The 16,162-nt window shown below is 37.3% G+C and overlaps 2 protein-coding genes across 7 annotated transcripts in view; one reads left to right on the top strand and one right to left on the bottom strand.

Annotated features, from left to right (window-relative positions):
• The window catches only part of LOC145487507 (centrosomal protein of 70 kDa-like), a 187,374-nt gene extending 171,444 nt beyond the window's left edge, over positions 1-15,930 (top strand). For 5 of the 6 annotated variants that reach the window (XM_081466322.1, XM_081466318.1, XM_081466316.1 and 2 more), the window contains 6 exons: positions 378-476; positions 5,385-5,549; positions 7,121-7,451; positions 8,395-8,482; positions 10,858-10,937; positions 15,841-15,930. In XM_081466322.1, coding sequence (XP_081322448.1) covers positions 378-476; positions 5,385-5,549; positions 7,121-7,451; positions 8,395-8,482; positions 10,858-10,937; positions 15,841-15,905 — 828 coding nt within the window. In that variant the 3' untranslated portion in view covers positions 15,906-15,930. Of the gene's footprint in view, positions 1-377; positions 477-5,384; positions 5,550-7,120; positions 7,452-7,755; positions 8,065-8,394; positions 8,483-10,857; positions 10,938-15,840 lie in introns of those variants that run through there. The other variant, XM_081466321.1, reaches the window with a different exon arrangement.
• Positions 566-8,231, bottom strand: LOC145487576 (uncharacterized). The gene is made up of 2 exons (XM_081466403.1): positions 8,056-8,231; positions 566-3,413 (listed from the first exon to the last, which is right to left on the bottom strand). Exons 1-2 carry the CDS (start codon positions 8,229-8,231, stop codon positions 3,242-3,244), a joined length of 348 nt encoding a protein of 115 aa, XP_081322529.1. The 3' UTR covers positions 566-3,241.
• Positions 15,931-16,162: the final 232 nt, after the last annotated feature.

The raw sequence follows: 16,162 nt of genomic DNA, 5'->3' as shown, positions 1-16,162 counted from the left end.
ATCATTTTTCTGTATGAGTGATAAAAGTGGATCAACTTGTAGAAAGGCTTCAATTCCTAATGGTACAATTATTAAATAATCACGATGTATGTAATACACAAATAAAGATAACCTGCACTCATGAGAAAGGTAAGTTTTTTAGGAGGCCATGCCATGTGTGTCATAAAAAAGCATCCAGTGTCTGTACTCATACCTTCTCCTAAGTTCTCTTATTACTACATTTTTAAAATACATTCCATGAATAAGAGAATTCAACAAGTCCCCTCTTTGGTGTGTTTTAAAAACCTGTTGGCTAATAGTTTGAATCATTCATTGTTTTTCATGTGGTTGTATTGTTATTGGATGTTTGGCCACTGTTGTTGTTTCTCATTTTTTAGACGGTGTGCGTTGGACTTCGTGTTAGTGACCTTAGAGATATTCCTCAAAAAATAAACACTATGAATATGATGGCAGAGTCTTATCCTGCCATGGGAAAGGTTTGTCTTTTTATTTTTTTCATTTTGTTGTTTCATTTTCATCTAAACCATGTTGCAGAATGGAGACAAAAATTCTAACTTTAGTTACATGGGCCAATCAGTTGTAGTGTAATGTGCATTATTTTGATGGATTATTGGCTTGTTGTACTAGTAATGAGGAATGCCGTATGTGAATGTTAATGACGTTTTAACAAGGTGCTTTTCTTCAACACATTTACCACCCAACAAATACAACATCTTCCAAACTTGTGATATATAGTGCAGCCCAAAATAATGTACAATAAACAGTATATAATGTACAGTATTAGCTTAACAGTGGTGCAATAACCTCTTGTGCTGTAAAACATGCAAACAGGAATCCTAGCTGTAAGAAACCAGAAGAAGTTGCAAATGTATAAACCTGAAGCTGCAAAAAGCACAAGAAAGCTGCTAGGTTTGGTCGCAAGAAGTTGTTTCTCATATGCCTTGAGTCAACTGTTGCAGTTGTGGTTTTAGAATTCATTTTCTTCAGAACCTTTGCGCAAGAATTAGAAACAATATTCTAAATACAATAAGAACCTTCCCAGCATCCTCTGTACCTGAAAAATTTGCACATCAAATAACTTTGTCAGTTTTAAGTGTGAGAGGATGCTACATCATATGAGAATGAAACTTACCCTGAAGTATACATTTTTCCTAAACTTGGCATGATGACCTCATCATTTATGTGACTATGCCTAAAAATGTGTTTTATCTCCCTGTGAGGACAGGTATTAAGTAATTAAAAAAGCATTTCACATATTTGAAAGGGTTATGCTGTAGGTTTGGAAATGGCCAGGTGACTTCTGCCACTTGAAATTAACAAGGCTACCTGCATGAGCGAAAAAGTGGGAAACTAGGTCAAAGGGCATATCTTTTCTTGGCTGAAGCAAGTGGTAACGAGGAATTGCATGTTGATAGGTATTTTTGTGAACATACACACTATGTAGCCTTGTCTTACTGATGCCATCGGTCACATGACCAGTGCGCGCAGAAATTTTTCAAATGGTTTTAAAATGACTATTGTTTTCCATCGAGACACTATTGTAATTGTCTCTATCAAGACACACGAACGCCTTAATAAAGCATTTCCAGAAGGTGTTGGCTTAAATGGCCATTGTCACGATAACGTGCATGCACAATCTTGATTGACGCCATTTTTTTAACCAATAGAAATCGTAATATCATGCGCACTGCCACAAATTCACCGCGGGTCAGCTTGAAGTTTCATATACCTTTTGGAAATCTCTTTATCCACTTCCTTTTTACCTTTTGTTTGTAAGGAATATCTATCATGTTTATGTTGTGTGAAGGCCATGTCCGTTGAATACAAGCCAATACACTTAACTTGCATCCACCTCTGCAGCGATATAAAGTTTCTGATATTTGTCCTCCCATCTTTTCTTGTTTTTTTTTCTTTCAAAACAGGGGAAAGTAGCTTTTGTCTCTAGCTGTTTCGAAAACACCCTCTCGAGGATATCGTATTTGTCGATGGTATTCAACTCAAAACTCAAAATATGCCACTTAAACTCTTTCATAAATGACTAAACAGTTCTTCAATATCGGTATTACTATTTTCACATGCCTCACAAGGTCAATGGAGAGAGATTTTTCTCACAATTATAAACTTTGAAAACTGTTCACAAAATTTATGAGCTGTATGAAGTTTCAAATAATTAAAACCTTGAATGAAATTTATCAACCAGAAATATAATTGAGTAGAATTCCAAAACTGTGTTTCACAACAATTACGGTACTGTAAACAACTGCCCACATTGCAAAACGATATAAACAAATGCGTTGATGAGAAGAAGAAACGACGTTAAACCCACTCTTTGTACTGGAAATGGATCCGACAACCTATGAATTATGAAGTCACTGAAATCGCTCGACCTAAGTATATTATACTTCTCCCTAACAAATGAGATGGTTAACATGAACAAAGTAACAACAATGCCATTAATATTTTCAACACAACTATTAGCCAAAGAAATATATGACGTTTCGACATCGTCGGATATCATTGTCAAGTAAATGTGTAGCTTAGTTTTTGCGTTATAAAAGAACCTACAATTATGTGCATAAGGTGGCAAAATGCGTTAAGTGACAAGAAAACATGTGACTGTTAGGAAACTATGTTAATGAAACAAACAGTTTTGCTCTGATTGAGTCTGACTGAGTATTGCGTACTGGCTTAAGATGTCTGATATATAACATTTCATCTATCAGACAGTCAAGTCTACTCCTGCATTTCTTTAAGATGGTTAAATGATCTTTGAGGTTCCTTAGCTCCATATTGTGTTCCTTCTTGATGTGGTTTCCGATCCCAGCTGAGCTTGATGTTCGGCAACAAGTTGAAATAGGTGTCAGCAAGTGTTCCCGACATACATGTAGCTTGCATCACACAAACAACAATTGAATAAATAAACAACGCTTTGCTGGTTGATTAGCGGAGGCTTTTCCTCGGGCATCTTAAGATCAACCTCAATTTTTCTACTCGTGAATACAGGCTGTATAGTTTTTCCAATTTTATTGCTCAAATCTCGTAGTTGTCTTCTTACAGTGTCGGCTGTTAGTGTGATTTTTGCTTTCAATAGTATTTGTCACTGAGGTCAGACACTGTGAAATGGTGGAGTCAACAAGATGTGTAGGGTACTGTAGTTTGAGGAAAGGATCTTTCAAGCGTTTGTGTTCTTTGGAGAAGTACTCCCAAGAGGCGGATAGGTAGTAAGCTTTGTTGAGCATTGTTATAAGCTCTCTTTTGTACCGGAAGTCAACATGGCTTTGATAGATGGAAGACGGACATGGCTTTGGTAAACGGAAGGATTTTGCATGCCTCGTGTTATAGCAGTGGATTTGGTTGTTCCTCGCCAATAGATTTTCAAACTTTTGAGGGAGAATATAACATTTTGTAGAGTTCTAGAACAAAAGCATAAACTGAGCTTAATGTATCAAATGAATGTCGTGTCGTAGTTTCCATATGGGCATCTTAATTGAACTTATTCACTATCCTAACTTTTTTTTGTTTTGTGCAAAATTACATTTTTTTTTTTTAGATTTGATTTTTAGCATGATCCCTAAACTAAATTACAAAAAAAGTTATATGGAAGTGTCATTGAGTTACAGACCATACAAAGAGAAGATCTTGAGAGGAAAAACTGGATCTAAAAGTTATACCTATAGATTCATTTATTTTATGGGCTAAGCTAGATTGATACAGCTTCTAAGTTAAACTAAGAAGAAATCCAGCAGGACTTTGAGTAATTTCAGTTTTTGGTGGACAAAAATCTTGTACCAGAATAATGTTAGGTATATTACAGTCCTTTTTGGATTTTTTAAAAGCTAAAACTGTAGATAATTGCCTGAAATAACACCAAAATCAATTTCCCATAGGAACTCGAGAAAATGAATTTCAAAGTTCAGAGAAATTGTGCAAACACAGGTGAAATTTCATCTTCAGTTTCATTTCACCAGTAGTTTCAAGTGTTTCATATGTACTTCGAAATTTATTTTCGACATTTGGTGTTGTTAGAAATGATTTCTTTTGAGAAGATATTTAAAACAGTCACACAGAAGTTTGCAATATGATGAGATGCAAATAATTTTGGTACAAAGTTTTTGTCCACTTGTTACTCAAATTTCTGGTGGATTCATTCTTAACATGTAAAATTATCCCCAGGAAATACAGTTTCAGTGACCTGTGCTATAGGCCTCCCATTGGTAACAATCTAAAAGTTTGGAGAATGGTTTTTTTTTGCCAAGGGTTAAATTCCGTAATTTTTGTCTTAGGTAAATTCAAGGAAACTTTGTTAGCCATAAATCAATATGTCAATTTATCTAATAAAAATTATTTCACAGTTTAAAGTATTGATTAAGAGATTGGGATCCGTGTGTGAAATAAATAAATTTGTCAACTTCAACTTCACTTTATTTTGCACTTACATTTTGAAATTACAATTAGCATAAAGAAGAAAATAAGATACATATATAACAATTAAAGGTGACGATGGTATATAGTTTGTGTACGGAGGCTTATAAATCCGCGAGGTTATCGAGTTAGCCTCCATCTCGTTTGACTGAACATAAAAAAAACATGGGAGTAGAAGGACGGATTAGTAAAGAAAAGACGTAGAAGAATTGTGGAAACTTACGTTTGATATTGCTGAGATAAAACAGTTTTTAACACTTTTGTTAACACACACTGAGATAGAACATAGTTTTTAACACTTTTTCATCTGCGAATACAAGTGACTCAAGTTTTGAAGCATTATTTAAGTAATTTATATATGAGATAAAAGTAGGGCCCAAGAATTGACCCTTGTGGAACCCCACAGCAGATCTTATTAGAGGGTAACCTAAATCCATTATATTCAACAAATTGTTTCTCTCAGAAAAGTAGTCTTTCACCCATGCTAGTGTCAGACCACAGATACATGGTGATATAATTTATCAAAAAGTATTTCATGATTCACCGTATTGAAGGCATTTGAAAGATCTAAAATATTCCCAACTGCATGCTCTTTGGGATTCAAAGCAGAATAAATTTTGTCACACGAGTCAATAGGTGCATGAGTAGTAGAATGGTTTTTCCTATACCTATACTGGTTTTCGCAAAGAATATGAAATTCGCGAACACAACTTAAGATGTGATTGTAAATAATAGGCTTCAAGAATTTTGAATTTATTGTTCTCATCTCTCGCTCAAGATATAAATGGTATATGACCTATCGATTAACTGCTCAGTGCAGTTGCATCAAAATTGCCACTGTTTACAGACAATCTATTTGCAAGTTCTGTGGCTGATAACCACTTTGATTGTTGTATGTTTCCCCGTTTAATTCTTATTGTTTTGTGAAATGTATTTAATTGCTTTCATTGTTCTCTTAACAGCTAATCAGGGATATCATGGATGTGATATCCTCTAAAGATGGCCCCAAATTATCAGCTGACGTTCTGTCCCATAGTGCAATTTCACATGAGTTTCACTGTGAAAAAGCATGGCAGAATATCATTCCAACTCTCAAGCTGTGGCTCACCGAACTTTCTGGACTTCAAGTAAGTTATTGCAACACTCAAAGTATTTACCGCTATTTTCCAATGGCCAATTCCCTCTATGAGATGTGCCTGCAGGGAATCATCAAAACAAATATCCAGTCCAAGATAATGAATACAACTACCATGATTGCCTGCAGGCATGCCTGATAAAGGGAACTGGTCATTGATCAGTGACAACTGAATTGTGAAATGGTAAGCGTGCAGGGTGCAACTATCAAGCTATGGATGCATGGGGGAGGCTGCTAAGCACGAAAGAAGCGTAAGAGTCGCACGAGGCGATCGCCTCGTGCGACTCTAGCTTCTTGAGTGCTTAGCAAACCTCCCAAGTGCATCCACAATTCGATAGTTGTACACTGCACGTTTACCATTTCTTTTATAACATTGAGACTTTTGAGATAGATATTTGAATCTCTTCCGGCTTACATGCAGTCAAAAGCACGATAAATGGTGCGAAAATGTTCATTCAAAAATCTGACAAAGCGACACATCAAAATTTTTCTTGGAGTTACTATAGTTTCTCGGGCAAACAAACAATTTCAAACTGCTCAGTGACCTCAGTTAACCCAAATATCAAGCTGACAACAAACGAAAATTGCAGTAAATAAAAACATTCCTCAAAAATTGGTTAAGCTTAAATTTGGATCAGTTTTCTGAAGAATTGAAAACAAACTGCACATGGTTGAAGCTTTTGGCGGCTGAGCTCTCTGTCCTTCACGGCCTCTTTGGCAAAAGAAAAGAACAATGTGGGACCAGACATTCCTTAGAAGCGAGTGTCACGGAGAAGAAAGCGAACAAACATCCCTGGCTTTTGAGCTGTTTCAGGGTCGAGATGCTCTTATTCAGTAGCAGGTTTGTGGGTCACGTTTTCCTTTCCACTTCATTTTAAAATTAATGAGTTGCCCGCAATGCATTACTAACCTCGAAAGGTTGATACAGACCAGTTTGTTGTTTTTTTGGTCGGTCTCCGAGTGCCGAGTGCCTTTGTTCAACCAGCCGATTCAACTCCTTCTCGCTTTAATTTGCAAATCTCTTAGGTGGACGCCCGGCAAAAAACCTAAGCTCAAAATTTGGTAGCTCACAGGAATAACATTCCTCATCTCCGGAAGAGTTATTAGATTTTTCCATATTTTAGGAGAAGGAAAATAGGAATTATGTTTTACGAAGTGTCAACATCGATGGAAAAATTGCCGAGAAAAAGTACAAATAAACAAGCTGACATGAGCGTGCGACCCACCGGGAAATAGATCAAGCGTATTAGCCAATCAGAACGCGCGCTTCGCTAAGGCTATGTTATAAAAACTATTCTTAGATTACAAAGTACCTGGACTATTTGGTTTTCTCAAAGGAATCTCTCTTTAATTATTCCGATGGGAAGTGCAGGCTTCAAGAAATGGGGTCATTGGAGACAAGACATTAGAGAGTGATGATCAAAGTTGAAACCATAGATTGGTTTGCTTTATGAGGGTAGGGAGTTGGAAATACAAACAATGTTGCATTAACATTGTGTTAATGTGGTGCAAAGAGTACCTGACTTTAATATTGATATCATTGCTCTGTTTGTACACATTTAGGATCTGCAAACATCAATTAATCAACTGTCATCTCACTTAATGCCATGGAAAACGGAAGCCGAGCTTGAACAGGAAGACCATACACCAGTAACAATACAGAAGCTAAAAGAAACTGTTGAGGTTCTTTGTCAGGATAATCGAACCAGCCCAACTGAAATAAGACAAGAGGAAGAACCATCAGTAAATCAGCTAAAGAGCATTGTTGCTCATTTTCAGAAATTGTTTGATATAACTAGCATTGGTGGAGTATTTCCAAGAATGAATGAGGTTTATATGCGGCTTGGAGAGACATACAATGCAATGAATAACATGCGAGAATTTCTTGGTTTAGGTAAGAATATCTATAAAAAAATATGTTTATAAAGTTTGAATGATACATTTTATAATTCAAAGTTTTAGTATGTACTACAAACTGAATCCATTTTTCTCCTCACCAAAGGAGTACAGTAAAAACCCGTGTGTAAGAACCTATATTTTTGGCAGAATAGGTTCTTGTATTTTGGGGTAGCAGGTTTTTATTGTATTTAATATTCTCTTCATTTATTCTACCTTTCCAAGTTATTTATGTGTGGCTTTCACGAACTGAAATCCACACCTAGTCATGAGCTGCAAGATTTATTTATTTATCTGTCCAGGAGAGCTAAGTGCATGTCACGTGGTCTACTGACAAAACTGGGTCACAGTTAGTGGTCAAGTAAAGTCAGTCATTTGCTTGTGGCATAGAGATTTCCACTTTATTTTTCCCCCTGCTTTTAAATTTCAAGGTAAGACGTTTTTCACTTTGGGTTCTTTCTTAAGTTCTATACCTTATCATTTTTTACCGGTGTTGAAAATCTGGTTTCATAATTTCCTACAAATAACAAAACCTGTTTGCTTTTGTTGTTACACTTTTAGGTTTTCATATAAGTCTAGAAACAGGGACTTGTTTTTCTCACCTTCCACGGTTGATGTAACGCCAAATAAGTTCCACCAGATGTGAGGAGTAATGTAGTTTCTTTCTTCTATGTGTTGGCATTTTGACTTTCATTCGCCTCAATTGCCCGTTTATTTTGTTTGTTGTAGCTTTCCAAGTGTAGCCTCTGTTCCGTCCTCTACCGTCACAACAAAGCATTTTTGGGAATCTTGCTGTAAGCTAACATCTGCTCTAACATTCATTACTCACTGCGTACCGCGTACCGCGTAGCCAGACAAAAAGGTAGGGTGGGTGGGTAGATCGATCGATCGATTGACTACCACTGCTGGGCTAACACTATAGTATTTACCTTCTTTACCAGAACCAGCTTGCAAAGCTTCTGATGTGGTGAATGCAGTGGCTAAACTTAGCAAAGCTAAGCATCTCTTGAAGGTCGATGACCTGCCTGGGTAAGCTGACGATATACAATAAAAAAGAATGTCTTGCCATTAATAGTCTATCACGTTGAAAATCAGATTGCCCAATTAGTACTCTGAAATTCTGTTATTCAAACCCAGAATCGATCCTACAAGCATTGGTTAAGGGCTTTAAAAGACCTCATTTGTGAATTTCTAGAATTTGGACAGTGGATTTAAATGTATAGAGTCCATTTTGTTTGAAATTTGTGGTTTAGCTTGATTTTTCCTCAGATGTTTTTATCGGGTCTCCTGAGATGTATCGTAACAGAGGATGTTAATTACATTCTCGAATTTGGCGCCAACTGTTGAGAACTGTCGAGTAAATTGACTAAATTTTTGTGTAGCTTTTGCCAAGAGGCAGAGATGATTGAAAGTAAAAAATTTGCACGTGCAAAAGCCATAGCTCTACACTTACGGTATGTAAATAAATCTACCTAAGGACACTGCAGTAATTCAAGCGCTTACTGTATTTTATCTAATATTTGCAAATGCTTCATAATTTCAGAAATCTTGTATGCTTCCATGGAAGCCCATGCCTACCTAGTAGGCAAGTAGTGAATAGCCAGGGAAAAATTCTAAGTGGTTAATTCACTTCAGATAATAAAAAATATATAGTATTCTATGAAGGGTTATTAGGGTCATAATAAGAGGACAAATTATGTTTCAACATTTGGTCGCATTATGTTCAGCTCATTTGAATTATGGTCGGAAGTTTGAATTGATCACTGAATAATACTAAACTGTTTGTAAATTATGTTTGGCTCTTAAGACTTACCTTTGAAATATCTAGCTTATAATTGCTTTGGTAAGTTTTTGGATTTGTTTCGGAATGCGGCTTCTTCGAATTATGTTGGGCAAGTGGACTGGAGCCTCGCGGCAGGTAACTCACGAGTAGTCCTAGGACGATTAAATTTCCCCTCCCTATCAATAATTTAGTCTAAATATTACCAGTGTTCTGTTCAGATCAATATGGTGGACCACAAATGTGAGGAGATTGTTAGTTGTGTATTTGATGATTCTATGTCCATGATTCCTCATATTACTGCCGTGTGCAAATCTGCATTCTTCCACTTGCGCAACATATCCATGATTAGAAAGGAGGAGGAGGAGGAGGAGGAGGAGGAGGAGGAATTTAAAGACGGCTGCTCCCAAAGGAGCCGTCTTTAAACTCCCAGGTCAAACATCTAAATTTATCCCTTTCATACTAATTAGTCTCCTTTCTTAGCTTAAATACTTTTACTCTTTTATTTGGTTCGCACCTTAATCTCTAATTAGTCTTGTTAATATCTCACTTTGTCATGCTATTTATTGCTTATTTTTATTATGACAAGCCATTCCAATTCTCAAGTTTTCTCAATTTTATTCATTTCTGTAAACTACACTTTGCTTCCTTTTTTAACAATTTTAATGCAATTGTTATTGTACATAGTTTTGTGCTGTAAATAATTATCCTGTAAAATTTTAGTGAAGAAGTTTAACGAGCCATATAAAATTATATTATTATTACTATTATTATTATTATTGTTATTGTTATTGTTATTGTTATTGTTATTGTTATTATTATTATTATTATTATTGTTAAATGCAGCAAAAGGGCGATGAAGATGAGGGTGATTAGGCGAACCAAACTAATGTTATTCAGTGGTCAGTCCAAACTTCTGAAGATAATTCAAAAGAACCGAACTTAATTCAACCAAACTTTGGAACATAATTCAAAGGTGTGGCCAAATGAACCCGGAAATGAAATACGAAACGCTTTAACATAACTTGTACTCCAATTCTGACCCTAATGGCGTTTCATAACAATTATCCATAGACTACATTTTTGCGGCATCGTCTGCGTGAATCATTTACAGTCATGGGATCATTTTCGGGCCTGTACATAACTCGATAGAAACGAAAAGAAAATGATTTCTATCTTTTTAAGAAACAGCCCAAAGAAAATAACGAACAACTTGACTACAACAACTTTTCTGTGTTTCTATCGAGTGACAGAAACACAATTTTTAACCAATCAGCGGGCGTATTTTCTTTGGGGTATTTTCTAAAGTGTATTAACGCCATGTTTCCGAGTTTGTTTCGTCGTCATGCACACAGGTTAAATTTCGAAACACCACTTGTATGCTTGTGACTGGAATTGCAATGCATTACTCTAAATTGGGGCCTGACTGTACTGTATGCGGTTATGGCCATTATCGCGGCATTGCTTAAGGCAATAAAACAAAAAAAAAATCATTCAATACGGTGGTATATTTTGCTTTCCCAGTGTTTGTAAGTGACCATCTATCCCTTTCACCTCTAGTGGCCGCTTACAAGACCTTCCACTGTAATAGTAACTAATTAGGTGACATCTTTTTCTTCTTCAGCATAATAAAACGCCTCGATCAGTATGATGAGTTCTTTCCAGCTTTCCAGTCAGTGATTTCTGAACTCAAGAGGCTTTTAAGTGAGTATTTTCCATAGCAGTAACATAGACCAAACAGACTGTTTTATTTAGTACAACAGACGCCTTGTGTCATGCTTCTAGTAGAAGGGATAGCATGTTCTGTGATTGTTGTCTTGCCACATGACACTTGGCAATATTCGACTGATACTTGACCGATATTCTCCGACACTTGGCCCATATTCTAGCGACACTTAACCGATTGTCTACCAACACTTGACCGATAGTCTACCAACACTTGACAGATACTCTACGGACACATCACCAATTTTCTCGTAGCTTTTCTGAGATTTGTATCAAGCAGTTGCATAACAATCAAACTATCAGTTAAAGTGCCACTATGATTAAAATGTTTGTGTCATTTTTTTTACATTTTCTCAATCTGTATGTGGTTCTCATACTCAGCTGACCAAACCATTTTGCTGTCCGAGCATACGAACACCGTGTTTTTCAACTGTTTTTCTTGCAATTTTTCGGCTGCTATTATTCAAAGACGTCCATGAAGTTCAAATAGGCTTGTCAAATACTCAACCACCCAAGTGCACGTCTCACTTTCTCATACCAAATCTATAAATGTTGCCAACATCTTAGTGTCGACAGTTAAATCCACCGAACTAGCCAATATGTGATGTTAGTATATGCCAAGGTAGTCTTGAAGTAAATCCGAGCGTTCTGATTTGCTCTTACTTGGTCGGGATTTTGTCATACGAACCGTTGAGCCGTGTATGTTTTGTTTTCGATAGCCGGCAAATTTGAAATTGGCAACTTCCATGGAGTGCCATATAATAAACTACTAACCAACCTAGGCTGCTGGAGCCATACTGGGAAATATTGGTCCGAGGTCGTGGCAGTACAGACCGAGCGCAACGAGTTCAGTACAAAAACGACTTCTGGTCAATTTTCAACATTACCCTATCCATATTCGCAATTAGCTAATTGGAAGCCGTATTACTGTCCTGAAATCCTGCTATATCAAGTCACTGACCTGATATGGTCACGATATCATGGTCACTTGGCCGAATTTGAGTACGGTAAATTCTTAATCATACCGTTTTTGGTCGCCATTGGCAGTTTGCATTGACTATGTTTCGCCAAAGTACAAACCATGGCTCGACCAAACTCGCCTGATATACCGCCGAAGCATACGAAGAAGCAAAGGTACGATCAGGTATGTGTACAGCACTCGCGCCCAGTTACTGAAATGTTGATGTATCTAATTTAACAGTAGGTATTTCACTGCATTCTCTCGAGCCAGTCGTTGAGAAGTGAACGTGATCAATGGATTCAATTTGTGGACGCTCACAGGGAAGCAAATAGAATATTTGACAGGTACTCTAATCACTTCCAAGAGGATTAAGTGGCTTTCACCTGGAAAGGTGGAGGTAGCGACTTTGCCCAATTCAGTTCCCATAATTTGAAGGAAAGGAAATTCTGAGCAAGACCGACGCATGGTAAGCAGAATGTCTGCTTGTTTACATTATTAATTTTAATTGTCATTTGGGCCAATATTCTGTGTATTCCATTAACAGCTCAGTGTTTCTCGCGAACATCTCTTAGATTTACACATATAGTCTCACAGTATTTTTACCATCTGATGACTCTGAGCACATGGTCCACGAGGACGGCGTTTACAAAGGTTTTCGCAAGAAAAAGCTATCACAAGTCTTCCAAACTTAACATCAGCACACAATGAATGAGTTTGGTATTTATAAATGTAGAATATACTATAAATATAGAATATACTTTCGTTTCTTTTTTCCAAACATATACTCTTTGCTTGAGGAGATCACTGGGTTTTTCTAGCCTATCTTTTTGCATTTCAACGATTCGAGGAACGTGGCCCGCGGCAACGGGAATTCCCAAGATAGAGCAATGACAAGTTTTCAAACAGTTTCTATTAGCATACATGAACGATATTTTGTACACAGCGATTATAACTGACAATCTCCTATATTTTTTTCTTTCAAGGTTGGTCACATCTCTGCATTCGAAGTAATAGAAACTGTCTTGAGTCCCTTGTTACCAGCTGCAGAACTGAATGACTCAGGCAGACATGAAAGTCAGGGTGGACAGTGCTACAGTTGTTGTCTTTGCCAATCTCCTGCAACCTCCTGCTCCTTCACGATTTCTGTCAACAATGGTGTTTCTCAGACAAATTCTTACTGAAAAACACCTAGTATTGTGAAAGAACGTGTGACTTCAAGGGAACTCTATATAAACCAACTAATTAACGTTGTCATCTAGATCCTGACGAGTGGGAAGCACTCCCGCGAAACAGTTCTGTCAATCGAATAAAACGAACGAGAACTAGTCCAGTCTACTTTCTTTAGACGAAACTCCATTACTGTTGAGCACTCTCGAGGGCAAATCGGACAACACATTCAGTATTATTATTATATATTGTTATTTTTAGACATGGTACCCAATTCTTCCGAGGATGTTACTCGCGCGTTCCGTGGATTTTTTCGTGAAGGATTTGGTTATGTTTCGTTTCTTTTCGTTTCAAAGCGAAGGAAAACCTCCAACGCTGTGGAGATGTCTTCTTTGATATTTTAATCTGAATTACAAGCAAAGAAGCTTCGGCTCTCGCTATGTTTTACTACATTTCAAAACTTTAATAGTAGTTTAAATAAGAGACAGATGTCCCCTGCACAAACAATGACAACTGAATGAACGGCAAGGTGACAAACGAGTGCAAAGCAAGCAAACGCCCAAACACAACGCAGCCGAACAAACATGGTTGAAAGTGCAGACAGATGCCGCCCAAGCAGAAAAACAACAACAACAACAACATCAACAACGCCAAAGACAACGTCGATTAAAAAACGAATTAATATTCAAGTTACGAATCTCGCTAGAATTTAGATTCATTCAGTTTGTCTATACTGTCAGAAATATCCCAAACAGAATATGTAAGACAGCATCACAATTCGAAAAAGAAATTTTTAATATTGGTCGGCGTAGTTCACGTTCTCTCCAATATGCAGAATGCGGTATTTTACGTTGTTGTTTTGTAGAGAACGGCAAAGAAATTAACAAAGAATTACAAAGCACGCATAAACAGCCAGTGTGCTCGTTGCCGTTGCGATTGAGGTTTGCTTATATAACTCCCTAAAACCGAACAAACGGCAAAATAATGAACAGCCAATCGAGGACAAAGCAAACGAAGGCCCAGCCGAACAAAAAGACGGCTGAGAGTGGAGAAAACCTCTCTTGAAAATCTTTTTGAAAATCGAAACATAAAAACTAACTTATCACCACATTTCCCGCCATTTCGTCTCAGATGGTTTCGAGAAAGTCACTTGGGCTGCCCACGTATCACGCGAGTAATATCCTTGGAAGAACTGGGTACAATGGCTAAAAATAACTTAAGAGGAATTACCTTGGGTACAAGGTTTATATGGGATTCACTCCCTTACCTTGATAATCTCTTGCGGTGGTTTAAAGCGGAAGGAAACTGCAAATCTCTGCTTTGTAAGGCTGAGAGCAAAACATGCTTGAATTGCAGGCAGCTCGCATAGAAGATGGCTGTCAAACTTTATTGGAAGTAGTCAAATTTTAAGTTGAACTGCCGAGCGAAAAATCGTCAAACGAAGGGATGTCCCAAAACAAAACGTTGACACAGAAATAATAACATAAGTGCAAAGTCCGAAGGACGGAGTACAATTAAGGTTAGAATATTGGGAAAAATACTTCAAGTAAGCGAAATGCTAGTTGCTGATCAAAAACGCGCACTTCAGATGTATATATTTTTGACAATATTTTGTCAAGAAACAAAACCTCGCTACAAAACACTGCGGACAAGTTTAAAATTTTTCTCATCTACGCACAGGAAGCACACAATCTTGTTGAATACGATGGGAGCGAATAACGGAATCAAAAGAGTGAGTGTTTTGCAGGACAAGTGGGTAGCAGTTTTCCTTGTAAGTTCACGTAAAAGATGACAACAGCAGGAGACGGGTAAACTTCATTCTTTTCATTCCTTTATTCACTCCCATCCTATTCAAAAAGATTGTGTGCTCCCTGTGGCCTGCGGTATGGAAATATCGGTAGTTCGGCCGAATGTATCGCTTATTAAATTGACATTCTCTTCCAGAGGAATGGCCCAATTCCCCCCTATGACACGCCAGTAGGGAATCATGGTAGCAGTCAGCAAAACAAATATTCAGTCTAAGATGGTGAATACAACTTCAATTGCAGGCACATCTCATAGAGGCACAGGCACATCTCATAGAGGGAATGTGCCATTGTTTTGGTGTTATAAACTTTTGCGTTGTCAATGGTGGACAAGAAAACGCATTTGGATAGCACAATTAATATAAACCTATTTTTGGAGAACGCTTATTGACTATATCCAAGTCACTATTTTTCATGAACACGATCTTTATGTCGTTCACGACCCGTTGACCCATTTATCATTGGGCAGAGTTATAGTTATTAGCTTATTGGTGCCGTTAAGTGAAGCTTGATAACTTCGCACTTTCGGTTCGGAACCGCTCGTTTTACGTTTTCATTTTTTTTTTTTAACGACAGCATGTTACTTTCCATTCTTTTGTATACAAAACACGAGCCTGTGTTCCTTAATCTAGATACCTGAACCCGTCGGCTCTTCCAATCAGCAGCAATGGATAGCCAGAGTGTAGAACTGAAAACATCACACACAAATCTCAGTCAAGTTTTATTTTGGAAATTGGTGATGTGTGCAATTTTAAGTGACAAAGTTAAAAACACAGGTTATGTCCACTTCAACGTGACGTGTGCGCCAGAGACTTTTTTTTGGTTCTTTTCTTTGCCTATGTACTGAAGTGGTTAGCTTTTTTATGGAATAGGTGGTAAATAACGATCTGTTTTAGCCCTTTTGCAAGTAAAGCAGCATGCTGTAGTAATGTTTGTTTTACCTCTGCAGGAGTTCAGGAGATGGATGAAATTGTAACAGCTGTGACTGCTCTTGTCAAGTTTCCGCATTACTGACTTCAAAAGCAGTTGAATTTTTATCCCAACAATTCCACCAGCCCTCTTTTAGACCTTGTATATCAGTTACGGTCACTTTTGCTTCATTGCTTTTAAATTTACTTCAGTTTCGCGACCGACGAGTTCCCAGTTTGAACTCTTTTTCTCTGAAAACAATTAATTAGCTTTTTTATGTGATCAAGTTCTTTTTATCAGTCCGTTTACTTGTAAATAGTAAGATAAGGTCCTTTGAAGGTCCCACATTTTTTGCAGCAACA

The sequence above is a fragment of the Orbicella franksi genome, chromosome 5 (assembly GCF_964199315.1).
Source record: "Orbicella franksi chromosome 5, jaOrbFran1.1, whole genome shotgun sequence".
In the NCBI taxonomy this organism is placed as follows: domain Eukaryota; kingdom Metazoa; phylum Cnidaria; class Anthozoa; order Scleractinia; family Merulinidae; genus Orbicella; species Orbicella franksi.
The sequence above is the reverse complement of the archived record's forward strand: the minus strand, read 5'-3'. Positions and strand labels throughout refer to the sequence as shown.